Below are 27,682 nucleotides of genomic sequence, written 5' to 3'. Positions count from 1 at the left end.
ACCTCCTTTTTAATAGCTAGTTCTTAAAACACAATCCAGCATGTCAACTGGCTGGTCTTAGAACAGTTGTGAAACAGCTAGATTCCTGACTGACGTAACCCAGACTTTCGGCACTTGTTGGGATGGCTTCTTTCGATCTGAAGTCTTTCCTTTTCGTCTTTCTTAATTTGGAGGATAGGACATACAGAATTCTCGCAGGAATAGAAAGGTAAAACATCTTCCTCTGCCTCTTGTCTCAACCTCTAAGTTGCTCTCTCCCCAAAGAGCCACCGTTAGATTTCATGTGAACTCTTTAAATGAAATTTTCCATACATATTGATAACATGTATACATCTTTTTACACAAGTAGATTCATATTACACCTTTGTTTGCAGTTTGTTCTTTTTACTTATTTCAGAAAATCAGACAAAAGGCAGTATAGTGCCACCATTTTAGCACAAGTGCTTTCACTTTTGCATATTCCTTTCCAGTTTGTATATAAGGCTCATTTCTGTATAGTTGCTGCCACCATGTGCCACTTTATAGCCTCTCCCCCAACATATAAGCATTTTCATAAAGAGTCTCATTTTTAGTAGTGGTGACGAAAGGATTATTTGCTTTATTCTTCCTTGTTAACATTAAAATCTGAAGGGAAGAAAGGGAATAAGTGGATGATGTTGCGGGGGAAAAATAGGTGCTGTATAATATGTTTCTAACAACTGCTACCCTTCATCCCCAGTGGCTCAGACCCTGTCCATGGAATCAGGGAGCCAGTCCAAGCTATTTATAGAAGGACATCAAAACAGAATAAAAAGCAAAAGAGACACAGTTCAAAGTTTCCTTTAATAGGAAATCAACATGTGCCTAGACATAGTATATTCACCAAAGCATGGCAAGGTCACATAAAATGCATATAGCTAGGGTCCCAAGCAGGGGTGTGTTACTATTAGATTTTTTAAAGTTTAATTTTGTTTAGCAGAAGAATATACTCTAGGAGCATTTACAGTTCATTTTCATTTTCAGTCATCAAATAGCATACATCACATCCAAAACGCAGCCTCTTGTGTGCAGAGAAATTGCCTTCCCACAGCAGTCACAATGTAAAAAGAACTTTTGGATTAAAGGGTCAGACTCTTTCTGTATAACAAAGAAAGTGGAATGCAAGTGACAGATGGACTTATTGTGCAGAAAAGAAGTCTGAATGTATGCTAAGAATTCTCAGCCCTCCCAGCTCTTTAGGTGCTGGAACCTAACTCAGATGCTGGCTCACTAGCACAGGAGGGCCTCTGATACGGAAAACTGTTTAAAGAGTACCTGGTGGCTAGAAGTCAGGCCATTCATAATGCAAAATGTCACCACTTCTTAAACTGTTTTGTAAATTCATTTCATTGGTCAACTTTTAATGTGCATGTGACCTTTAACAATTCTGAAAAATACTCAGCCTTGGCCAATAACACGTACTTCTAGTTCACATATGACATCATGAATGTTCTCTGCCTAAAGCACAGAGTCCATTCAGGGTTATGCAAAGAAGTAGTGGGAAGACTTTAGAGTCCTTCAGAATGACAGCTTTCACAGATGACTTCAGTCTCTCCAGGCTAATGTCAGCTGAGGCAAATAAGCGCTGCACGATCCCAAACCTTTCTGTATCTTTCAGGGGAGCCAAGGTTGGGTCTTCAAGATCAGATACTCCATCATCAGACAGAACACGAAGCTGAAATGACACATTTAAACAAATTCACTTTTAAAATATTCTTTAAAAATCCACATTGGAGAGTAATGCACTTGTAGGTAATTCTGGGGAGAAAAAAACTATGTGGTTTTTTTTTTTTTTTTTTTTTTTTTGAGACGGAGTCTTCCTCTGTTCAGGCTGGAGTGCAGTGGCACAATCTCGGCTCACTGCAACCTCTACCTCCCGGGTTTAAGCGATTCTTTTGCCTCAGCCTCCCAAGTAGCTGGAACTACAGGCGCGCTACCACGCCCAGCTAATTTTTGTATTTTTAGTAGAGACGGGGTTTCACCATGTTGGCCAGGCTGGTCTCAATCTCCTGACCCCAGGTGATCCGCCCACCTCGGCCTCCCAAAGTGCTGGGATTACAGACATGAGCCACCACACCTGGCCAACTATGTCGTTTTTTAAATTACTCAAATACAGCAGGAAAACCCTTGAGGTGTAACATGATATATTTGATTCAGGCCTGATTCTATCCCATTTGCCTGGTGTCCTCTGTCTGAATCCCTAACTCTCCGAACTTTCTACTAGTTCCATTAACTCCAGTATATTAGAAACGTCAGAATGTACTTTGCTCATATATGCAGTATGCCAAGTTTCTATTTTACTGAAGATACCAGAACTTCTTATATATGTGCATGAACTCCTCAAAGGTAGGTACCATAGTTTAATTATCCTTCCTGCCTCAAGAACCTTTTCCCTTGCTATTCCTTCTTCCAAACTTCCCTGTTGATCTCCCTTTCTCGTCACTCAGTTGTCAGCTGAAATGCCACATCGAGGGCCTTTCCCAATCCCTTTCCATCGATCTACCCCCAACCCCAGAACTCAGCCTTATGTTACTCTATTATGTTGTATCCAGAAACTTAGTCACCTTCCCTTATTTAACCCTAAGCTGCTCGTGAGAGCAGGGACCTCATCTGCCGTGCCTATGACGCAGACACTCAATGTGTTCTCCGCCGAGGCCACTTTGGATGCTGCTCTAGTTCCACCTGCGCAACACATACTTGAAATATTTGATTTGCTTTTAGGGTCTTGATCCGTGCCTGTAATACTTTTAAGAACATCTTCAGCAATTAAAAATTTGCCAGTAGATTTCATTTTGAAACAGGCATTCAAGATCTGATTAATAATATAAGTAGTAAAATTTCAAATTAAAAATGAAATAAGCCTAGAAAGTATGCCTGAATTTTAAGAAATCTGAAGGGAATCCAAAAGAAAAAATTCCAGAAATGTCCTGAGCAGTGGTGACTATCCTGAAAGTCATGCAGCTTGTCCAGGTGACTGAAGGGTAGCACTCACTAGAATGTAAAAGTACTTGTGTGTTTATTATCAAAATCAGCCTCACGAACCTTGTAGATTTGCCAAATACAACTCACACAGTGTAACCACGGGCTTAACGTTACCATTAGGCTCAGACTGCAAAGTACTGATTGTGCTTTAGAGAGTAGATTAGACCTGCTCTGTAAGCACAGCATCACACCCCAGTGATGTGAGGAGGAGCCCCACTGGCGCAGGCTGGAGACTGTCAACAGCATTGCAGGCTCCCTGTCCTTACACCTGGCAGATGACAGCTGCGCAGCATCCAGCTTTCTTCTCTAAATATCTACCACCCCCTTTGCCCATAGGCATTTCTAGGTATAAGGGGGTAACAGTGACCCAGAGGGTGGTGGAGTGAAGTTAACATTCAGTATTGATTCTAACTCACCCTTTCACCAGTTCTTGGAAATGTGTTAATGTATCTGGCACTGTACTCCCAAAAGCCCTTCAGAAAGCCTCTCAAAGTTACCCTGGCTACTAGACAAAAAAAGACAGGGCTGCAGATAGATTTTGTGCCCTGTTTTAAGTAAATCCCTTAAAGAAATATGACACTGAAATTCCTTGAGGAGGCAGACACCTCGATGTCTTAAATAGAGCTATTGCAAATCTGAGGGGAGGTATGTGAAGACACCCAGGAAAGTCTTTGACTATGTTGAGCAGCTGCCAAAAGGCAGAATGTGCAGAAGCAGAATACCTTCCATTCTGAACTCCGAATGTGTTCTGGCTGCTGCTTTTGGAACACCAAGAGAGCAGAACTTGGGGGTAACACAAATGTCCTAGAGCTGATCTGCAGGGAGGAGGGCAGCTAGGTGTGAGTTTGTCAGAGAAGGGGTTAGATAACATGGGCTTGGCAGGATTTTCTTTTTTTACCTGCTTCAGTTGCAGTTGATGAGTCTGTAAATACTTGGGAAGGACTAACTTGGTAAATGCTGAGCCCTCAGTTGCTGCAAGAGGAGCTGAGATCTGAAAGCAGAGCTGTTGTTTTTGCTCGTCACTGCATACAATTAGAATAATGACACATATTGTTTCCATAACCAGACTGTGCCACCAGCCTTTACCCTCAGCTGGCCCAGGACACACATGCTGGCACGTTTTCAAGTAGTTCCATTTTTGCAGTCAGTGTACAAGAATGCAGGTTCCTCTGGACCTGTGGAAGCTTTCAGTTGTGAGTGATAACTGATCTGCTCCTTGGAATGATGCCATGCTGCATAGTCTTCTCATGTCTTTGTTATGCACAAAGGCACCAACCACATTACTCGGTGTTCCCAGAGGAGATGTATACCAAATGTCAGGGTCCTATCTAGGCAGTCTGCCCCAATACCTGCTTCCCAGATCTGATAGCATAGCTCTGAGAGATGATCCTTTGGGCCAACAACATAGCAGGTTGGCCTTGGACTTTAGTAATTAGGCCTTAAAATAGACCATGTGTGCCAGCTCCTCTGCCCCAGGCTGAGCAACATTGCAAAAGCTACACAAGACTAGCTACCCCATCAGGGTGGCTTCAGGGCAACCTGTTGGTGGTTCTTTCTACTAATGGCTCAATCTATAATTTAAAAAGGAAAAGCTTAACCTTAACTCTCTAGGGCTAAGCTCATCATTACCTAACTCATGCTCTTATAATGACATTTCCAGAGGGCACCAAGCTAACGATACTCCTAAAAGTGGATGAAAGAAGCTATGTCTCCCTGGGACAGATCAGTCCTGGATACCTCCCTGGCGAATCTGCTGCACAGCTCAATCAAACCAGTCTCAGCACAGAACTGCCATTGCAAATAATATGGTGTCAGGCCCCTTTACTGTAATGGAACACTAAACCTTGGCCAAAATTCTCTCCAAACAATGGGAAAAGTATAAGATTTGGAGTCTAAAGATAAGGATGGAGTCCTGGACCTGCTAACAAGTTATTTGGACAAATCATTTCCCTCTGGGTCTCAGTCTTCCCATGGGATGGGATGTGTATAAAAGTGGGTTAATAACAATAGTTATTTAATCTATCTTGAAGAGCTGTTGTGGATGAGAAGTGCTAGAGGTGTTTTATCGGCTGTTGGATGTCTACCCCCTCATCATTTCCCTATTCCCGTCTATTCTAAGGTCCCATCTGGGAGGTTACTTACCAAGTGGCACAGTGTGGGAATGATCTGGAGTTTGCAGCAAGTGCCCAGCAGAGCTGCTGCATTATCTGGCATTTCTGCAGGAGACAAAAATCACAGTCACAGTCCAAAAAAACAAGTCCATGGGAACAGAGCCAGCCCCTGGATGGCACCTAACTTATATTTTAGTACTTTCCCACCAGCCAGGCAGGGGAGGTACTCAGCAGTTGTTGAGTAAGTGAACGGTGCTAAATGGGCAGCAAAGACCTTGTAAAAAACAGATGTAGGAACCCAGCTGCCAGCTCTGCATTCCACAGAGGATACTCCTTGACATTCGATTTACCAAATGGAAAGAACTGCCCAGACTCTGGGGGAAGGAAAGGAATCAGCATGGAAAAGTAGACCCTGCCATCTGGTGACAGAAGAGTGACGTTTGAGCCCCTCTGTGCATTCAGGCTGCAGCCTCAGGTACACTTCTCTGAGCTTCAGTTTCCTCATTTACATAGTTGTTTTGTTTTTGCATATGTCAGAGTACTGTGTAAACTATAAAGGGCTCTATCCCTGTCACCAATCATTGTGGGGAGGAAAATGCAGTCTGGCCTGAGGCCAGGAGCAGCAACAGTAGAAAGGTTGTGCCAGGCTAGGGGCTGCACCAGAAGGGCCCTTGCCAAGCCCCAGGGAACGGAATACCAGGTCAGTGTTATTGAAAGTGGATATTAAACACCTCCCAGGGTTCCTAAAAGGACCACAATCCCTTGGGGATACAAGCTTTGAGCTGAAAAGGCAAAAAAGAATGAGTCACCTGCTGAATCAGGTAGCCGAGGGACTGGTTAGGAACTCAGTTGTTCCTACCATGTATTAGCAGCCTAAAAAAGGCAATGTGTTGTTGAGGTGTGACCCAGAGAGTACAACGGACCATGGCTCATTCTCAAGAGCGAGTGTAGGCTACTAAGGGGGTGGGGCAGCACCTAGGGGGATGCTCCTGCCAGAGAAACTAATGTGGTGTTCAAAATGTGTGTGCATTTGTCTGAAGAGAAAATCCACAGTTTCTCAAGTAGTCTCTATGAAGATAGAAAGTCTATGTGGCCTAGCGTATCCAGCTGAGCCTCTGTCCCCAGCCATCTCATCTGCCATTGCTGCCCTGCCTTCACTTTCTAGGATGGCTCTGGGGACCCAGGTAACCATCATCCTCATCCCTTATTCTTGGAAATACCTGAGTCCCATATTACTCATTTAGCCGTTATCTTGAGCATGGTACACTAGGTGCTAGGGGCACAGGAATGAAAGAACAGCATCTAAGTTACCAAGCTTACCCACTAATTTTACTACTTGACTGATTTCCTGGAGAGCCAAGACTTGATATTTACCTAGCAGTGCCTAAAACATAATCTAAGCTTGTTAAATGTTTCTTGAACTGAAATTATTTTGATTGCTCTTCCATATACCATTTCTGTTTTACAAATAGGGTCCAAGGAGTTCAGACCTTTTGACTTGCTTAAGGTTACGAAGTGGTGGAGGAAGCTTCCCAGGAAACAGGTCACAAGTGGGACTGAAGTGCTGAAAACAGGAAACTGGTGTGAGGACCTAAGACCACCCTATTTTCTATTCTAGCACTTTCCTCGGTTTCTAAGGAGAGAAGATTATACTAAGAGGGAAAAAAAATCAACTCAGAAGGGCTGAGGATTAGCAAGAGCACAAATGGAAGGGCTTTATGCCAGCCTGGCCTCCGCTGGGACTGACATACAAATGAGATCACAGTTCAGAGAAATAAAAAAGGGCAGGATTGGTTGAAAAATTTAGAGACTGCCAGCTGCACCTAAAGATTTCACTACCTTTGAGTTTCCAAGTCAGTCTCACCTCATGTGTCAACTGAGTGGCCTGCTGCCTGTGTGCAAACTTGCAGAGATTTTTTTTTTTTTTCCAAGCTGGACTGCAGTGGCATGATCATAGTTCATTGCAGCCTTGAATTCCCGGGCTCAAGCGATCCTCCACAGCCTCTCAAGTAGCTGAGACTACAGAGGTACACACCACCCTGCCTGGCTAATTTGTTTTTTGTACAGATGAGGTCTTGCCATGTTGCCTAGGCTGGTCTCGAATTCCTGGGCTCAAGTGATCCTCCCACCTCAGCCTCCCAAAACGCTAGGACTGCAGATGTGGGCCACGGCACCCAGCCAGTTGCAGAGAATTTGATGCTGTGTCTAGGCTCAAGTAGAAGGGGACTGTGGTGCATTCGTGATGCTGGCCCTGTGTTACCTACTTGGCATCACTGATCCAGCCTATTGATAGAAATGCTGCAGTAAGTAATGGGGTAGATGAAGAAAAGGCCTCTCACAAGTTGGAGAACTCTGGCCTGTGTATTAGCTTCGGACAGAATGCCTGTTCTGAAAGATTCTGACACCCTGATGTTAACATCGGGAGAAAGTCTCTATGGAGTTCCGCAGGGCTGTGTCTTACGTCCTGTTCCAGTTCACCAGTCAAAACTTTTATCCATGAGATGGAACAAGACACAGCATATATTTATGAGCACATAGAGCTGGGAGAGGCATTCTCTGATTAAGTATTTTAAAACTGAAGATTACTGGGTCTGTTTCTGTGTGGTGCTGGGGAGGAGCCCTGAATGTATCAGAAACCAAGTGTCCTGACTAGTGTCACCATGAAGGGAAGCTGTGGGGACTGGTTTGCCACAACTGGCTTTTCTGAGAGGGAACAGGAAGCCCAGCTTCCTTGTGAAGGATGCCCATCTCCTGACAGGCGCTCTGGCCTGGCAGGTTCCGGATGGGAGTGGTACAGAGGTGGCAGAGATTGTTCCACAGTAACTGGATGGCTGCTCCCCTGGGAGGCCATTTCAGGACCAGTGCAGAAGCTACGGATCTGGGCCCAGCCACAGCTCTGCCTCCCAGCCTAGTACACTGGATGGTTGGATGCTCTCCGCGGCCCCCTTGCCCCAGACAGGGGCACGCTGAGTGGGGAATAACAAGTTTGCAAAGAAGATCAGAAGGACTGAAATGCTCGAGGAGAGCAGTTGCCAAATGAAAGCCACTGCCACTCAGCTCTGCTGGGACTCCGGTGTGAACCACAGCCTGTCAGGGAGATGCTTGCTTTTATTGGCAAGGGGTCACCCACTGTGACCTTCCCTGGGGGAGGAGGGCCCTCTGGGAGAGTGGGGAGGCTTGTGCTGGATGGAAAGGCTCTCGAGTCTGTGGTTTCCCATCAGCCTCCCACCTCTTATCCTCCCTGTCCCAGAAGGGAGAGACCTGTATGTACCAAATCTTCCACAGTTACCACCCTGTGTCCCCAGAAGCATAGATAGTAGGCAAAGCATTTTAAAGCCAGCAGTAGCCATTTCTTTCATTTTCTTCTCTTCTCCTTACCTGCGAGGGCACCGACCAAGAAGTAGGCTGTCATAAAGAGCTGCTTGCTGCCCGTGTCCTCGGGGCCTGGACACCCACCCTGTAAGCTGCACCCCACTAGCTGCAGGAAGGCCTCAAGGTCCTGCTGCTGCTGGGGCTTCAGCTCCCCCAGCACCGCCACTGGGGGCGAGAGGCCGCTGACCAGGTCATCACACTGTAGGGCAGGGGAGAAGAAGGGATGGTCATGACAGCTGGAGATCAAGCGCCACAGCCGGGGCCTCTCCTCACAGCACACACAAGCCCCGGCCCTTACACCCTTCCCCCAAGGAAAAGTACCACCCACAGCTCTTCTCTACATTCTGAAATTGCTCATCCGTGGGGCTGCATTTCACTGAAGGGACAGTAAGCTGAAACTGGCCCACGAGGGTGGGGGGCGTACTTGCTGGAACTGTGGCCTAGAACCTTCCAGGGCAGGGTCTGTCAGGTAGTGCCAGGGACCAGAAACAAGTGGTTACACACACAACTGGGGAGGGCGATGTATAAGCATTGTCCTGTCTTGGTTCTCAAGTGTTAAGCTAGGCACCCCAGCCCCCGGCCGCGTTCCCACCAGGCACTGGGCAGCTGCGTCTGTCCCCACAGGGCCTGCTGTGTAGTGAGGCGATCCTGCTGGAGAGCCAGTTAGCTAGGACCACCCTGCCAATTCTGCACCACCCACAGCCTTGGTGTCCAGATCCGGTCATCTGAAAGCTGGACCCCACCCTCGCCACCATCCAGACAGCTTGCTTCTCCAGCATCTGACAGGGCAGCTGAGACTCTCTCCACAGGGTGCTGGCCTGACATTTTGCTCTTGGAAGAAGTTATTTTCGGAAGTAGAAGTCAGTGGGCTTTTTGAAACTGTTCTCCCTGGAGCTGAGCTCCCCACCCTCTAGAATGCAAATATCCTGGGCCCTGGGGCTGTTTCAATAACAGGTTCCATCACTGATACCCAGGCTCTCGGCACAATCTAATTTCAAGAGGGAAAAATAATATGAACACTCCCCTGGAAACCATAAAGCATTAAATCAGTTCTTCAAACTCCCTGCATAATATAATAGAAAAACAAAAGAACAAAAAACAAAACTATAGTCAAAATCAGGTTTATAAAGCCTCAGCCTTAAGAAAGGGAGGACACAGAATCTGGGTGGCTGGAGGGTTGGCAGCTTGTGTGGCTCTCAGCATTTGCACAACTAAGAGTTGACTTAAGGAATCTGACCTCCCCCGGATATCCTGCTGCTGCAAAACAGAACAGGGCAAAAGCCTATTTCTCTGTTCTAAATGGAACAGGTTGACTTGCCAGATTCTACCACACGACCCCCTTGCAGTGGTCTGAGTAGTGGCCCCCCAGCATATGTTACCTGGAACCTAAGAATGTGACCTTAGTCTTTCAGATGTAATTAAAGGAAATCCAAATGAGATCATCCTAGATTAGGGTGGACCCTAAATCCAGTGATGGTGTCTTTATAACAGACAGTAAAGGAGAAGACACAGAGACACACAGAGGGGAAGCCCATGTGGAGACAGAGCAGAGGCTAGAGTGCTGCTGCCTCGAGCCAAGAACACTAGGAGCCATCCACAGCTGGAGGAGACAAGGCAGAATTCGCTCCTGGATCCTCTGGGGGAAGTGTGGCCCTGCAGACACCTAGATTTTGGACTTTCTGGCTCCAAAACTATGAGAATAAACTGCTGGTTTTTTAAGCCCTCTGGTTTGTTGAGGCAGCCCTAGGAAACTAACACCTACCTCCCTCTACCCCTGATGCCAACTACCTGTCTGCACTTAGAAAACGCAGGACCCAAGAGTCAGACAGCTGTAGGGAGAAAAGGAGGTGGGGGAACCTTTAACACAATTCCATCCTGCCTCAATGCCTTGCCCCAGGAGGTCTAGCCCATCCCCTGTTCCAGAAAACCCTCGTGAAAACACTGCCTTGAGATGTCTCGGGGCTCACCACTGGTTCCAGGACCATGAGTAGTTCATCATCAAACAGGACTGCCTGGAAGATGTCACTCAAAGCTGTCTGCTGTGGCTCAGGCAGCTCCACAAAGGGATGGAAATTCCTCTCCAGGAGCGGGGTCACTGAAAAGAAAGCACACCCAAGTCTCATGACCACGATGCACATCTCACGACATCAGACAGCAAATCCTGCTTTTTATAGCTAATCATCAGTTCTTTCATGGATATTCCCAGCTGCACTGCCAGTCATGGAACTCAGAAATAAACATCAAGTTACACACCACCCTGCATATTTTTCAATAACCAAAGGGAGAGAGGAGAGAGAGAGAGGGAAGCCAAGTTTTGTATTTCAAGCTTCACTCTTCTCTGATGACTCACTAAACATTAAGTCTAATCAATTATTTTCTGGAAAAGTCATTTAAATTCCTCTTTAGCATGATTTCTCTGGAAGTAAATTATCAAAGCTGAATTACTAAACATAAGTCAGTGCTTTTACAATGCTTTAGAGCCATACAAATTCCAAAATATATTATTTTTCATGTCCTTTCTTGTAGTACATTGCAGATTTTCTATCCTTTAATATTTAATGCCCACTTTTAAAAGGGCTGGCACCCTGTTTTCATCGCAAGCACAGCTATTCTTTTTCTATCCTGTGCTGCTTCACGAGTCCTCAAGCTGAGCACTGAGTCCCCAAAGCTGTTGCCTCTGCAGGATGCTTAGGGGCCTCTCCCCTTAGAATCTCTTTTCCTTTCTTCGGTTGTTTTTTTTTTTTTTTTTTTTTTTTTGGTTAAGATACTCATAAGCTTCCTGTAAATTATGTAAATTAAGTCTAGTGGAGATTTTATTTTTAAAGATTTGATAAAGGTTTCATATGCAGGGATGCACACTAATACATCAATGTACCACCCATGAGGAGAATTCCAACTAGCAGTTGTATAAAGCCCCACGCAGAGGAACACAGAACGTCAGTAACCAACATATTTCCAAACTCTGCTATACAAACAACTATGTCTTTTTTGTTTTTTGAGACGGAGTCTCGCTCTGTCACCCAGGCTGGAGTGCAGTGGCCGGATCTCAGCTCACTGCAAGCTCCGCCTCCCAGGTTCACACCATTCTCCTGCCTCAGCCTCCCGAGTAGCTGGGACTACAGGTGCCCACCACCTCGCCCAGCTAGTTTTTTGTATTTTTTTAGTAGAGACGGGGTTTCACCGTGTTAGCTAGGATGGTCTCGATCTCCTGACCTCGTGATCCGCCCGTCTCGGCCTCCCAAAGTGCTGGGATTACAGGCTTGAGCCACCGCGCCCGGCCACAAACAACTATGTCTTTGCCAGTCCCAGCCTGAAGACAGAAGCTGTCCTGGTCGGTTCAGTCTCTGACGGTACAAAGACCAGGCAGGCCCCACCCTCCTCCTGCCTGGCACATCCAGCTCCCACTGCACCCTGGCTGACCAGAAAGGCCAACTCGAAGGGTGGGCCTGTGGGGAGGACAGAAGGAAGCTGCAGGCGGGACTGCCTTCTGCTCCCCAGTGGCTGTAGGGCCACTGTGCTGTGGTTCTAACCCACAATGACAAAATCCTTTAAGTGGCAGCTGAAAATTGCACCCACTTATCCATCTCAAGGAAGCCAGGATAGGAAGGCCTTATGTTAAAATTGGGCCTTTGTTGTCATTTCTTCAAATATTGACATTTTTGCTACAAAAGCATCCCCTGGTTTGGGAGTCATCAAAGCTCCATGGATGTAGCCACCAGGGCTTCTGTGCTTACCCTCCAAGCCAGAGCGACCCTAACCCTAACCTGAGTGGTTCCTAGCTCTTTGTGCTAAGCTCTCACCTATTTGTGTCCCCTTTTCCTTGCCCATCTCCTATACGCTGCGCCCCCACACCCCCCACAAACGAAACCAGCTTTCTAAAGCATAATACGCTGTGAGGAGCAAAAGGAATTGCTGCAGGCACATCCTGGGCACGGCCCCTCTTCCTCTTTGGCGTCATGCAGCCCATGCCATGTGGATAAAGAGCCTCCAAGAGAGCATTTTGCAAGGCTGACAAAGCGTTGCTTGTCTTGACAACGAAGCCCAGAATATAACAAAACAGATGCAAAACTTGGGTTCTCCATCCTCACAGCTGATGAGCTATTCTTAGTAGTCAACAGGGCTTCTGTGCTTACAATGAAAGAAAAATGCCAAGCCCCTGACTACCTCAGTCTCCGACCCCTGCACTGTGGAGGGTCATTCTCCCGACCCTTCCTAAAAGACAGCACCCACAACCTGGGGCTCCCTAAGATCCAACCGAGGTGAGTCCTGCCAAGTGGACTGGGCCTCGGCGGCATCACCTCTCTTGTCATGTTTTCTGTGAGTCACTGAGGGGTCACTGATGCTGAAGGCCAAACCACCTCTTGGGATACAGAGCTCAATTGGCCCTCAGCTGTCCACTGCTGCCCTACTAGCAATACCTTGCTTTAAAACACTTAATGGTCCATCCTGGGAAGATATCCCATGCGCAGCATCTGGCATGTCTATGAATGCAAGCTCTCGAAAGACCAGGGGGTCCAGGTAGACAGAGTCAATTCTCCTCTTGTTCTCGAAGCCACCTTGTTTCCCTCGGAGAAGGCAGAATTCTGTAGTGCAGGAGAAAAGGACAAGTTAGGTAAAGTTGAGTCTAAGATGTGCCAATAAGCCTGGACAGGGTCAGCCCAGCCTTGATGGCACATCTTAGACCTAACTTAGAGTGGAGCAGAAGACCCATCCATCTTCCCCATAAAACTCGATCCCTACACACATTATGTTGCTTGACCAAAAGCCCAGCCACTTCCAACAAATAGAGAAATGGCTGTTCTTACATCAACCTCCCTAATATATATTCCGTGAACAGGCCGGATGCAGTCTTTAAAACATTGGAAATATTATTTTATCCTGATTTGAACAAACTGATTCTAAACAAACAAATGAAACGTGACATGCATAAAACAACTAGGAAAATCTGAACACTGATAATACTGAAAAATTATTGCCAGTATATTTAGGTGGCCAAGTAGTTATATGATTATGTTTTTAAGAAATCAGTGTTTCTGTATTAATACATGGAATAACACACAGCAATAAAAAATGAAATACTGATGTCTACAGTTACATGAATGAATTTCACAAACATGTTGAGTGAAAAATGGCAAACACAAAAGAATACATTCTCTATGAATCTATTTCTATGAAGGCAAAACTAGTCTTTTTTCAAAAACCTTATTTCAAGGTACTAAAATTTTTATAGATGAAACAATATAATGCCTAGGATTTGCTTCAAAATAATCCAGCAGGAGAGGAAGGAGATGGTGAAGTTGCCTTAGTCACTGAAGCTGGATGGTGGGCACATGGGAGCTCACTACCTTATTATCTCTACTTTTGAACATGTGGGAAATGTCCATAATAAAAAGGTATTTTTGTTTTGGTGGTTTTCTGGTTTTTTGAGGAGTCTTGCTCTGTCATCCAGGCTGGAGTGCAGTAGTGCAATCTTGGCTTACTACAATCTCCGTTTCCTGGGTCCAAGCGATTCTCCTGTCTCACTCTCCCAAGTAGCTGGTATTATAGGCACCTGCCACCACACCTGGCTAATTTTTGTATTTTTAGAAGAGACGGGGTTTCACCATGTTGGCCAGGCTGACCTCAAGTGATCCACCTGCCTCAGCCTCCCAAAGTGCTGGGATTACAGGTGTGAGCCACCGCTCTAGGCAATAAAGTTTTTTAAATAATAAAAAGGGCCAGGCATGGTGGCTCACGCCTGTAATGCCAACACTTTGGGAGGCTGAGGCAGGCAGACTGCTTGAGCTCAGGAGTTTGAGAGCAGCAACGTAGCGAGACCTCGTCTCCACAAAAAAATTTAAAATAAGCTGGGCATGGTTACGCACGCCTGTAATCCTAGCTACTCTGGAGGCTAAGGTAGGAGGATCCCTTGAGCCCTGGAGGCGGAGGTTGCAGTGAGCCAAGATCGCACCACCACACTCCAGCCTGGGCAATAGAGCAAGACCCTGTCTCAAAAAAAAAAAAGCAAAGAAAGAAAGAAATGTTTTCTCAAACACTTCCATATTTGAGAACCCAACTAAGGTATCTAAGGTATAGATAAAAATGTAATTTAGTATGTCCTTACTAAGCAGAAACAGTAAGTGAGGTCAAGAATTAGGGTTTTCTATATGATTCTATTTACTAGTGTACGTAAGCAAAGGCTATGGAATAAAAATGTGGCAGGCACCGTATTTACTGAAATGTAGAAGGCATGAATATTAGCACATATTTTCATTTGCTTGTGGGCATTAATCATGCTCACAAAGATAGAATGGAAAAGAAAAGAATGGCCGTCTAAAGACAAAGGAAACAATCCCTGGCTTTACCCAACTGGCCCACACTCACCGGCATTCAGGGTGCCCCTGCTCCTCCACACTTTGCACTTAGCCACTGGGGTGCACAAGTGTGAACCAGCACTGCTCTAAGTCATAACTTTGCTCCCTGAGGGCAGGAGCCTTGACCATTCACACAGCCTCAAATTCTGCCAGAAGCCCTGCCAGGTCCCCAAAATAATGTGGAACCAACTGGCATTTTAAGAATCCACAGCGCCAACCACACTCTCACCTTCATCCATGCACAGCTCCTGAGGACGCTACCAATTCATTCATTCTTTTCATCCATCCATCCCCAGCCAGCCAGCAAATATGCAACAATGTAAATCTTTAAAATTCCCTATACCAGGCCCTGTGCTCACAGCCACAGATACAAAGGACTACAAACCAGGCCTTGACGATGAGTGTGGTAAGAGTGGGGACGGGTTGACCAGGGCTGAGGTCAGAGTGGCCAGCGGGTGGAGGGGAGAAAAAACGTCTTTCCTTCTGCTCACCCTAGGTTCAAGACTGAGGTCCCTAGCACAACAGAGATTAACAAGAGAGGCCAGGCACGGTGGCTCACACCTATAATCCCAACACTGAGAGCCCGAGGCAGGTGGATCACCTGTGGTCGGGAGTTTGAGACCAGCCTGACCAACATGGAGAAAACCCGTCTTTACTAAAAATACAAAATTAGCTGGGGTGGTGGTGAACGCCTGCAATCCCAGCTACTCGGAAGGCTGAGACAGGAGAAGCGCTTGAACCTGGAAAGCGGAGGTTGCAGTGAGCCAAGATCGTGCCATTGTACTCCAGCCTAGGCAACAAGAGTGCAACTCTGTCTCAAAAAAAAAAAAAAAAAAAAATCGAGAAAAGCATGCAAATTTACTGAATAGCAGTTTTACATGACATGGAAGCCTTCATAAGAAAATGAACATGTGAAGAAATAGTTAAATCTGAGTACTTTTATGCTAGGTTTGAGGGACAGTGGTGGAGAAATGTGGCAGGGCAGAGCATATGATGGAAAGACCATTCATCTGGGAACTCAGCAAGGCCTGTCTCTTCACCTCTCTGTGTCCTGTGTCTGGAGACACGGCTGCTGCTTTCCTCCAGGCAGAGGGAGGGCACCTCTCTGCTGAGGGTCTGTAACCTGTGTCAGGGGAAGGTTGGAAAAAAATACCTGTGTCCGAGGTTTCATGACCTGCTACAGGGAGAAGGGTGAGGGGAAGGTCACAGTGACCTTCCTGCTTCTGTCATCTTTTCAAATTCCTTCACTTTAAAATATCTTAGGGTTGCATGTCCTGAACCCCATCACAGGGAAGGAGAACCAGAAAAGCCATCTGATGGTTGGGCAGGAGCAAAAGAGGCAGAGAGCATGCCCAGAGAGAGGTGCAGCAGGCCTGGGGGTGGGAGAGGGCGTGGCGTGCCCAGACCTCAGTGAGATCACTGAGGTCACGGGGCAAGCGGTGCTGTGACCAGAGGGAAGGCATGAGACCCATGCTGGGCTGGCCCATAAGGTGTGACATGGTGCAGACTGCATTCTTAGGACAGAGAGCCACAACAGGGTCTCTGAGCAGGTGAGTGAAGTGATCAATTTTAAAACAATCCCATTAGCTACATTGCTAGGATGAAACAGACAGGAAAGAATCAGAGTAGCCAGTTACGAGTCTGTGGCGGAGCCCCTGTAGTCCCGGCTGCTTGGGAAGCCAAGGTGGGAGGACTGCTTGAGCCCAGAGTTCGAGGTTGCAGTGAGCTATTATCCCGCCACTGCACTCTAGCCTAGGTCACAGAGCAAGGCCCTGTCTTTAAGGAAAGCGAGGTGGGGAAGCAGGGAGATGGTGTTAGGGCCAGTGGGGAGATGTGCAGATTCAGGTGCAGCGTGGGAAACACAGGTTCATGCCCACAAGGCATTCAACTGGAAGTTGGTGCTGAAGGACACCAGCAAATGCCAAGATGTATAAAAGTGCAAGGCGGAAGGTTAAGAGGATGAAAGGGTGTTTCTGATTGGGCATAAGTGTCTCCTGAGAGGGGAGATGTGGGTGAAGGAAGGGGTCTCATTGCAGCTGACATGGCTGAAGCACCTGGCCAGGATGCAGATGGAGTCTGCCTCCCTTCGAGTTTTCAAAAGACGACCAGGATCCCTGTCAAATACAATCCCACCAGGAAGGCAGGGAGAGAGGGCAGGCATGTCTTCTCAAGGGCTCTTCCAAGCACGGCAGGTTTATGTCTATGAAGCTGTATCAGAACATTCTGTAGCAAAAGCAACAGAAAATAGATGGGCAAAAAAAGAAAAGAAATAGCAGAACTGGTTTAAAATCAGGCAGTGAGTCACCCAGAACGATGGCCTGACCACCAAGCTGTCGTAGGAAGGAGCCACGGAGCTGCCTCCTAGGCCAGAGCAGGGACCGAGCCAAGGGAGGGCCGAGATATCCCCAGGGTACCTCTTCTCAGCAGCACAAAGAGGAGTTTATTTTCAAAGACAACGGAAGCTGGAAAAGATAAAAGCCTGAAATTGAAATGCAAACAGGAGAGCCCTGCCAGACAAGGCTGTGTGTCTTTCAAACCCCATCTGAGAAAGAAAGGCCACCCCGACAGAGCTGCGCCAGGGCAGGGTCTGGTCACCTCCTGGGACAAACAGGAGGAAGCTCGCGTGGGGACCACCGCCTAGAGTGGCAGCCCAGGTCTGGGTCCCCGCCACCGAAGGGTCCGCAGAGCATTCACGGGCATCCTCGGGTGTGTGCCAAGATGTCAGAAGGCCTTACAGAGGTGACACATCCTTCACTACAGCCAAGATACAGAAATAACGTAACTGCCTGGTAATGGACGAACAGATGAAGAAAAGGATGTATTGACACAATGGAATACTTTTTGGCCACGAAAAAGAAGGAAAGCCTGTCATTTGTGCCAACCTGGATGAACCCGGAGGACAGTATGCTAAGTGAAATCACCCAGGCACAGAAAGACGCATATTACATGGTCTTTCTTGTACATGGAACTGAAAAAAGCTGAACTCACAGAAGCAGGGGACAGAATGGTGGTTGCCAGGCACTGGGCTCTGGGAGAAATGGGGAGATGTTGTCAAAGCATGCAAACCTCCAGTTGTAAGCTGCTAAGTTCTGGGGATCTGGCATGGTGATTGTAGCCAATAGTACTGCAGTGTTTACTTGAGACTTGCTGAGAGGGTGGACGGTAAGTGTCCTCACCACACACATGCGAAGGGTAACTATGCTGGGTGATGGATGTGTTCATTAGCTTGACTCAGTAGTAGTCCCGTCACAATGTCTATGTCTATTGAATCATCGCTTGGACATCTTAAACATACATAGTTTTTGTGTGTCCATCATACCTCAGTAAGCTACGGGGAAGTGACACATTCACCACCGGCCATCAGTAAGACTGAACAGGACCACCAAGGCAGACGTAGGGGGGCTAGAACCCCAAAAGTGCAGGTGGTGACCCTACTTACCACATACAGATAACAGAGACTAGAGGAACAATTTGATCATCTTCATGATGCAATTTTTTTGGAAGACAAGTCTTTTCAAAGAGAAAGAGTAAAATGACAATAATAAGGAAAACGCCCCAGGGGACACAAATTTGGAACTATGGGCCTCAAGGAAGGTATTCTCAGCATTTCTTGGTCCCTGACCGACCTCTTTGACCAATTGCTTCAAACTGACACTTTCTCTTTCTGTCACCTCAGATAAATCATTTCACCACCCTAAAATGCAGGCTGCTTCATTTGCAGAATGAGAGAGGAAGGCTCCGTGCACTCCTTCTGTGCCTCGCCTGTTTCCCCCAGGGATCCTCAAACACCCTTCAGCTTGTGGACAGCAGCACACAAGGACACTGAGCGTTCTGTTCGAGTCCCTCTAGTGGTCGCTGAATGGCATCATGACTCGTGGGCTTAGCGAGGGCAGGAGCTGTCTCACGGGAGACCGCCCCCCCTTCCACAAATGGGGGAGGAGCGGGAGGCAGCAGCAGGCATGTGCATGGTCTATCACGGCACTTTTAAAAACTGCTGTTACAGAAAATGTCAAACTGCACAGGAATAGAGAGGAGGAGCGTGAAGCAGCACGTGCCCATCGGCCAGCTTCAGCCACTGTCCCCTCTCAGCCACGCCTCCTTCCCTCAGCAGCTGCCCACGCTCACACCCTTTATGCTCCATTCATATTATTTTTGAAGCAAACTACAGACATATTACCATTTCATTCGTGAATGTTTCAGTGTACATCTCTCAAAGATAGGATGACTCATTTTTATAAATATAACTATAATACCATTGTCATACCTAAAAAACTTCACAATTTATTCTGTTACATTTACCCACTTATGTCCCTAAGGAGCGGCCACACTGCCTTCATGAGTAACACAACCTCTTCTCATTGGGGACATGAGGAGGGAAGGGGCTGTGAGCACCTAAAATGAGCAGACACTCGCCGAACCAAAGCTTGGAATTTCTTCCCTGACAACGGCAGGGTCTCCGTGCTTTGAACACACTTGTCAGCAGCAGAGAAAAGTCAACTTCAGCATGTCTGGCCGTACTTGGGGAAAGGAGGTGGGATAACAATAATGGTGATAATGCTATTAATAGCAAAGGTGGAGGAGTTAATAAATGGCCACTGTGCCAGGCGCTTCATAGGGCCTCATCTCATGAAATCTTCACACAGCCCTGTGAAGAAATGCCCTTCACCTTCCAGGGACGGGGAAGCCAAGACTCAGCAAGATTCAGCAACTTGCCTGAGACCTCACAGGACATCATGGCACCAGGGTCGATGCCCAGTGTGTCTGACGCAGAGCCCAGGTTGATGCCCAGAGGGCACAGCCCAGCCCTCTACCATGCCGGTGGAACCTCACCCCACACCAATGCTGGGGGAGAGGGTGGCATGCTCCAGGCATCCCTCACCACACCCCCCCTCCCCAGTACAGCCCACATGTCCAGGGACCATGTCATGGGACAGTCTCCCCTCTTCAGACCTCTCTCCCTCTCTTCCCACAGTCTCCAAAGCAGTCCAGTCCTCTGCAAAGCAGCTGAGTCCCTCTGCTGGGGATCCCTCAGCACCACAGGAGGTGGCACTCACCGAACTGGCCGTCCAGTTTCACGTATAACTCAATGACACCGTAGGCAATGGTGGTGGCAGCTGGGATCTCCAGCACCACGCTGGAGTCCTTGGTGACATTCCCATCCTCCGTCGCTGACACCTGTGGGCAAAAGCGCACACTCCCACCTGTGCACTCGGGCTCTCCCTGCTGCTCGGTTCCCCACGGCAGCCAGCCTCACGTCTTACACATAACAGATGCTGAGCAATGTCCACAGAACTGAGTGGAACAGAGGCGCCAGCCAGCGTGGGGGATGGCGGATTCAATCTTTGTTGGTATCACTACACATATTCCCAAGTAAATGGCCAACCTGGTGGCATCAAAGCGAGATTCCAGAGTGTGGGATACAGTGAAGTTAGGTCTACAGTGCTGTGCAAAGATCATACGATACATAAGATCACCTCCCAATTCCCTCCATCACAGGTTGTGGAAACAACTGAAATCCTAATGAAAACCTTAAACAGTAGCAAAGTTGGACTGGGAGAACCTAGCTGAGAGGGCCCCCTGCCCTATGCATATCACTCCAGACCCCTGTAGATGGTACACAGTGCTGATAAAACCAGGAACAGAGAGGGAAGTGGGGAGAGGCCGGAGGGAGGAGAGGCAGGAAATGCCAAGAAGTCAGGCACCAAAGCTCCCGCCTTTCAACGCTCTCATGAACTGAACCCCTTCCCACGATGTCCTGGTGAGGGGAACATGAGAATCTATTTGTTGGCCAAACACTAGCAATCAGAGAACTTTTCTTAGCAACTTGATCCTGGTCAGAGTGTGTTGCTTTGGGTCGAGAAATGGCAGCCAGCCTCCTGACTCAAAGGCTCCAAAACACTGGCAGGAAGTGACTGTGGCAGCCGGTCTGAGCCATCTCCCATCGGCACCTCCCTCGCTGCTGCTATCCAGCCCCACCCCAGCAAGAGTGCTGGCCCCAGACCTTTACCTCCAGCTCCTTCCAAATACAACTTTCAGGGTTCCTTAGAAAAAGCCAAAAGTCATCCCAAGAAGTAAATCTCTAAGAAAATATCAGCCACCATGGCAAGCTGGAGGAGAAAGAGTTTGGGGTTGACAGCCACCTAGTCCATTGAAGTTTAGTACTGGCTCATGGATCAGCTTGCTAAGACTGTCAATAACTTAATCCAGAAGAATCTATGTAGAGATAGCTAGATCTTACCTGCCCTAACTCAACCCACAAAGGATTTGCAGCAGCTAATTCCAACTAATCACTGTGAGAGCCCCGGCTCTGAGAGGCTCTAGGGATTCTCTTGCATTTGGCCTGGTCAGTGCCTGTGTGTCCATTTTTCTTGGCGGAAACATCTGCCTCCCACAGGGAGAGCATCTGACACCGGCCCGCCTGGCCCATTCGAATGCCTGCAGCCCTGCCCTGATTCAGGAATGAACACATCCCGGGGTGGTCTGGTGAGACCGGGTCCTAGGCCCCCTCACCCCTGGAGTTGCAGCAAATCAGGAGCAAGCCTGGAGCTGCCAGCACCATAGGGACAGCCCATCTGAGAGGGGAACGACGCAGGGAAGGTGGCTCCCTATATCCTCAAGGCCTGGATCCAGCAGTGACTGGAGCCAGTTTCCCCAAGTGTTTCAGCTACACGAGCCAATACACTCTTGCTTGTTTAAGCCAACGTGAGTTGGGTTTCTGTTAACTTGCTACAGAAAGAGTCCTGACTAATGAAGACACCACCCAAAGAGGCCCCCGACCAAAGTCTCCATGACTGCCCAGCCGTGACCACAGGGCAGTCCAGCCGCACGCACCTGCACCGTCTTGGTCTGGATGCCCACGATGCCGCCACACTTCTCCTCGACCTGCGTGTGCTCGGAGATCACACACTTCTGCATCGTCGTGATCTTCTGTGTCAAAACACACAGGACCTCATTCCTTCCCTCCAGCACCTGCTGGAGCACAGGGTTTCTCAGATTTATTGTTCTGAAAAAGAAAAATGGCTGTGAGTGGCCTAGTGCCTCAGGGGACACTGGGGTCGTGTGAATTTCCTCTTGCACAGCAGGCAGCTGAGGAGTGAGCAGGTGACAGCGAGGCTTTGTTGATTTCCTGGTGATGAAAGAGGGGACAGGTCACCTGGAAAGGCAGAAACCAAACTCTCTTGAGGCCACCTCAGAGCTGCCGGGCCTCTGGGGGCCCAGGCTAGATGCTAGAGGGAAGGGGGCTTTCAGTCAAACAGCAGCACCGGTTGTCAAAGAGAAGAAAAGAAAACCAACCAGGGCCAGGTGTGGTGGCTCACACCTGTAATCCCAGCACTTTGGGAGGCTGAGGCAGGCAGATTACTTGAGATCAGGAGTTCGAGACTAGCTTGGCCAACATGGTGAAACCCTGTCTCTACCAAAAATACAAAAATTAGCCAGGCATGGTGGTGCACGCCTGTAATCCCAGCTACTCAGGAGGCTGAGGCACAAGAATCACTTGAACCTGGGAGGCGGAGGTTGCAATGAACTGAGATCATGCCATTGCACTCCAGCCAGGGCAACAGAGCAAGACTCCATCTCAAAAAAAAAAAAAAAAGAAAAGAAAGAAAAGAAAACTAACCAGGAAGGAAACTGAATCCATGTGCCTTAGACCCTGGGAACTCCACTTTGCTTTTAATCAGAGCTGAGGGATGTCGGACATCACAGCCGTGGCCCAGGGAATACAGGATTATGATGGGAGGAATGGTGACGTCCTAAGATCACTTCTCTGGAGACTACATTTCCATCGGATGTTTTTCTAGCTCATTCCTTTATCTGCTCCTGGCCTGTCTCCTTCATGGAGAATATAAACCCTATGGAGGTGGCGAGTGTGCCGTCCTATTGACTGCATACCTCAGGGCCAGGATCAGTGCCTAGTGCATAGGAAGAGCTCAGGAAATATTTTTGGAATAAATGAGTAAATAAAACTTGGGGGGTTTTCCCCTCTATTTGCTTGAATGAATGTGTACGTATGTATTTGTGCATCCACGTGTGAAAGAAGACATGGAAGATGAGGGAAATGGAGGATCCGCAGCTTGGATCAAAAAATGGTGCATAGCAGATGCGATCTTCCTAAGGGATTGCATGCCTTGGTCCCATAGGCAAAGACTTTAAAGATAAAAGCCATTGTAACCACCAGCCAGAACATACTGTTCCCTTTCCAGTGGTCTCTTCCTTCTATTGCTCAAAATTCTATCTTCTAGCAGATTCTTGAATGTCTATGCCCTCACTTACAGCTAAGGTATGGGCTCCTCCCAGCTAGACACATGTCAGATGCATCACCGCCTGGTGACGACCCCACAAATGCCTCCTAAAGGGAGTCAGATGTGACTCTGCTGGACTGGAAATCGCAGCCCTCCTACCTGCTCTACACAGAATCCACTGAACACCTGACACTGCTCCTAGCCAATGTGAAATTGTTTGAAAAGAAAAAGCTCAGCCTAGACCACTCAAGACTCCACTGCTTAAAATGCCCACCTCCCTCCAGAACCCCCACCTCAAACACCAAAAGAGAGGGGCAGCCATCTACGCAGGTGGGCGGGCAACTGCCTGCTATATCCGATGACAGGGCAGTCCTGAGACGCTTGCTGAGTCGCTGCCTTCAAAAGGCCTCTGTGGGGTGGACCCACTGCAGCGCAGGAACAGAAGCTCGCCCAGGGACGGAGACTCTCTCCAAGGCCAGGATTCGGGTGACCAGAAATTTAAGTGTCACACAGCCACAGCTCATGCAGGCCGCTGGGAATCCTTCCCTGGGCTACCAAGGCAGGGCTGCGAGAACCACAGGCATCATCCACCTAGCAGCAAACACTTCCACCCAAGTCACTGGGATTCTGTTTCCCAGGACAGTGCTGCCACCTTTTGGAAACCAGATGCTGGACAAATTTAATCATCTTTAGTTAGGAGAGGCCTCATGGGGATAGAGGAGAAGCTACACGTGAGGAAAAAATGTTCATTTGACTCTCTGAAAAAGCAATCTCCGGAGGGAATTCTTCCCCATCTCCTCCCTGAGTCAACTCCACCAGGCCCCAAGCAGCCTAGGGGAGGAGCCGGTGTTCCCTGGGGCCAGTGTTCTCAGGTGCAGACCCAGAACAGCTCAAGGTCACCTGGCCCTCCTCAGAACAGAAATCACCATGCAACAGGGCTCTCCTGTGCCCACCTAGTGCAGAAACCAGCCAAATTTCAATACAATTTGTTTACTGTATAACCTTATATATTCTATTATATGCATTTAAAGAGGTTCCATGGGTTTCTTCAACTGCTAATGGAGTTCATGAAACAAAAACATTTAAAACTCTCAATTGAGGGTTTCAGAAGAGTAAAAAAAAAAAAAAGCCTCAGAAAGGTTGATGGCAGTAACCAAAGTCACACAGCTGGGAAGCCCAGGTCTTTTACAGCGGCCCACATGACCACAGCACCCACAGCTGCTGGCTCCCTCCTCTGGGTGAGGGCACCTTTGGGCTGTACTAGGAATTGAATCTTCATCTCTATTAACTCTTGTATTGCTCTGTTCATTTCTACATGTAAATATCTTGCCTATCTAACCAGACCAGTAGATGGAGGCTGGAAAAGCAAGTTATACCCAAGTCCTCTGGGAATCTTTATCAGAATAACCATGCCTGCCTGTCCTTCCCAAGCCCATCTCACTCTCCTCATGGCTGCCGCCCTGTGCCTTTGACAGTTCTTCCCTGACTTGTCCTGATTTCTTTCCTCTCGGGCCCTGTGAGAGCCACTGAGCAACATAGACAGAATGGCTTTAGAGACATAGAAAACTATTAGCAGTGGTCACCTCTCGGGTGGGGAACGAGATGGCTAGGAGGCGCTTTTCACCTTTTCTCTTTTGGCCTTTTGACATTTAAACCACATGAATGGATTGCCCAGTTTGAAAGAAAATTGTATTTTAAAAAAAGGCCTTCTGGACAGACTGTAAGCTCCTGAAGGACAAAGTACCTTGCTCTTTTTATTGGTGCCTAGCCCTGTGCTATCCACCCAGTTGGGGGATAAATGAATGATTTATCACATAAACCTGAGCAGGATTGGAATGAGACCCTCTCCCCGAGTCCGGCCAGGAGCCAATGCCCAAAGACAGGGAAAATGGAGCAGAAGCTCTTCCAGGAGAAAATCAACAAGCAGATGTTCTTTGTCCGCTTCACACATCTGTCTAAGGGCAGCCTCCTCGCTCTTCCGGGCGGGGGGCGGGGCGGGAATACGAAAGCAAGAACAGGAGGCCACGGAGGCAGGCCGTATATCCTCAACAGAAAGGGTCAGCCCCAAAGGAACAAGTCTGGAGGCAGGGGAGGGGGGTGCACACTCAGTCAAGAAGAGCGCCCGCTCCTCACTCAGGGGCTTGCTGAACCCCCCCTGCCCAGTTCTACTGTGAGGCTGCCCTTCTGCCCATACCTGGCAGGTCGTTATAACACAAACACCTGAAGTTGGCCCGGAGTCGGTTCCCTGCTCTATCTCCAATTTAATGTTTGTCCCCTCTAAGTTTCATGTTGAAATGTGATCCCTGGTGCTAGAGGTGGACCCTGGTGGGAGGTGTCTGGGTCACGGGGTTGGATCCCTCATGAAGGGCTTGGTGCCCGCCGTACAGTAATGAGTGAGTTTTCACTGTGAGTTCACACTGGTTAAGAGTGTGGTACCTTCCCCCTCATTCCTTCTTGCTCCTGCTCTTGCCATGTGACATGTTTGCTCCTCTTTCACCTTTTTCCATGACTGGAAGCTTCTGGAGGCCTCACCAAGAGCAGATGCTGGCACCATGCTTCCTGTACAGCCTGCAGAGCCATGAGCCAATTAAACCTTTCTTCTGTATAAATCACCGAGTCTCAGGTATTTCCTTATAAGAATGCAAACAGACTAACACAGTCTCCTCCTAGCTGAGCTGCTGCTCCAGTCCTGAAGCTTAGTTTCCACATCTGTAAACTTGAGAATTTGCTATGAGGGAGTTCCTGCATTAAATGGCCCACGCTCTACCCAGCCGATGGCAGGTGCTCCGTAAATGTTTTTTTCCTTCCACTACTGGCAGGGAAGGCAAGTCAAGATCCCTTTCCAGGGTGGTCAAAGAAATGGCCAGAAGTTTCAGGATGCTCTATAAGGGAGCCCTCAGCCAGGAAGTGGACCCTCAAAGCAATTACGAGCATGGCTCCATGGACACAGGACAGGAGTTGGATACAAGATGTGGGAACATTCAAGACAGCAACTACATGATACAGGAAGGGAGATGGCTGGAAAAGGAGACCAGGCAGGAGCTGCTGGGAGGCAGCAGGCAGTGATGGAGGGAGGGAAGCGTGGCCCAGAGCCCAGCGTGGTTGCTGGGGACCAGAGCAGCCCAGCAGGAAGGGAGGCTCCAGCTCTTCCAGCATCCATCAGCTCCCCAGGCCCAGCCCTGATGAAGCTGCCTCCTCTCCCAGCCTGAAGCTTTAATTTCTATTTTCTCTGCTTCTAAGGCTTTCAAGAGCCAAAATGCAAACTCACAGAGGAGAAACCCAGAGACAACTTTTAAAAGTCTGACACTATCCAAAAGGAGGGAAGCAGGTTTCTTTACCAAAGCATAAAGGAGGTGTCCGGGATGCCTCCTGCAGAGACACAGGAGGGCAAGCTTTGTCATGCGGACCCCACACTTCAACTCTCCTTCATTCACCTCCACAAATACCTGAGTCCTGCTATGCTCCAGGCACCAGGCCAGATGCAAGCTTCTCAGGGTACAGGCCAAGGCAGCCACCACTAGCAGGGTCCTCTTACACAAAGGCTCTTGATAATAACAATGGCCTCCAGGAAGAGTTTCCAATGGAAACCCCGGGGAGCCTGGCAAGGCTCTCCAAACCCTAGGGGACATCATGACGGACCAGGAGCTTTTGTTGAGTCTGCTGTGGAGAAATTATAAAACTAGAAGGGACCCAAGGGGATTATCTAGCTCTGGGCAGAAAATCAGTTTCATCTTTATTTTCACCTCGATTAACCCATCAGCTATTACTGCCCGGCTGTAGGAAAAGGATTCGAAGGCTGAATGTGGGCTGGACGACAGTAAGGAAGAAGCAAGCTGTGATTAAGTGGCAGTGTCTTCTTGGACGTGAGAAGGCCCTGATCACCTGGATCTAACCCAGTGTCTCTGCTCCTTAGTGAAGAATGCGCCCCAGAGAGGCGACAGGCCCACCGGAACCACAAGGCCTGTTAGTGGCAGTGCCAAAATCAGGAACTGCATCTTCTCACTCTGAGACCAGTGTGCTTTTTCCACTGCACTCTTCTAAAAAACAACAAAAAGCGAAAGGTACAAATGCAGACTGAGGAAATGGTGCAGTACTGCCAGAGCTGGTTTCAACATCTCCCCAGAAACAGAGATGGGGACGTGACAGAGGGTCAAAAGATGGTGGCCAGCCTGCTGCTGCAGGAATATTAAGCAACCCACAGAAACGGAGATATGTATTGATGATAAAGGCTTTAGAAATTCCAGATTTTCTCCCAAGGGTTTTATTAGCTAAAACTACAGTTTACAAAGGATCATACGTGTGTTCACAGACCAGCTGTAGAGTGGGAAAATAAGGTCCACAGACATAGCCTGTAAACTCCTTGGCTTTGCCTTTGTGACATTTCATTAAATGGGAAAGTCTACTTCTCTCTTGATAACCAACTTCCTCCACTCTACAGAGGTGGCAAAGAGTTTTATTTCAGTAACTGCCTCCTAAAATCCCCGAACACACACGCCATTGCCTCCTTCATCGGCCAATTTCCCCTCCAAGGGAGGCTCCATTCGCCCTTTTAAAGTCTGTAAGCTTTTTGACAACAAGGCAGGAGAGCAGCGCTCAAACCACATCT

At 48.1% G+C, this 27,682-nt stretch overlaps 1 protein-coding gene across 2 annotated transcripts in view; it reads right to left on the bottom strand.

Moving 5' to 3' along the window:
* Positions 1–803: 803 nt before the first annotated feature.
* Positions 804–27,682, bottom strand: part of GSDME (gasdermin E) — a 58,780-nt gene continuing 31,901 nt past the window's right edge. For both annotated transcript variants that reach the window (XM_023225940.2, XM_023225939.1), the window contains exons 4-10: positions 21,668–21,839; positions 19,891–20,011; positions 12,902–13,066; positions 10,451–10,578; positions 8,490–8,682; positions 5,143–5,216; positions 804–1,693 (exon numbers count right to left, since the gene is read on the bottom strand). In XM_023225940.2, the coding sequence (XP_023081708.1) occupies positions 1,460–1,693; positions 5,143–5,216; positions 8,490–8,682; positions 10,451–10,578; positions 12,902–13,066; positions 19,891–20,011; positions 21,668–21,839 (1,087 nt within the window). In that variant the 3' untranslated portion in view covers positions 804–1,459. The remainder of the gene's footprint in view (positions 1,694–5,142; positions 5,217–8,489; positions 8,683–10,450; positions 10,579–12,901; positions 13,067–19,890; positions 20,012–21,667; positions 21,840–27,682) is intronic.

The sequence above is a fragment of the Piliocolobus tephrosceles genome, chromosome 8 (assembly GCF_002776525.5).
Source record: "Piliocolobus tephrosceles isolate RC106 chromosome 8, ASM277652v3, whole genome shotgun sequence".
Lineage (NCBI taxonomy): Eukaryota > Metazoa > Chordata > Mammalia > Primates > Cercopithecidae > Piliocolobus > Piliocolobus tephrosceles.
Note: the sequence above shows the minus strand (reverse complement) of the source record. Positions and strands in the feature narration are given on the sequence as shown.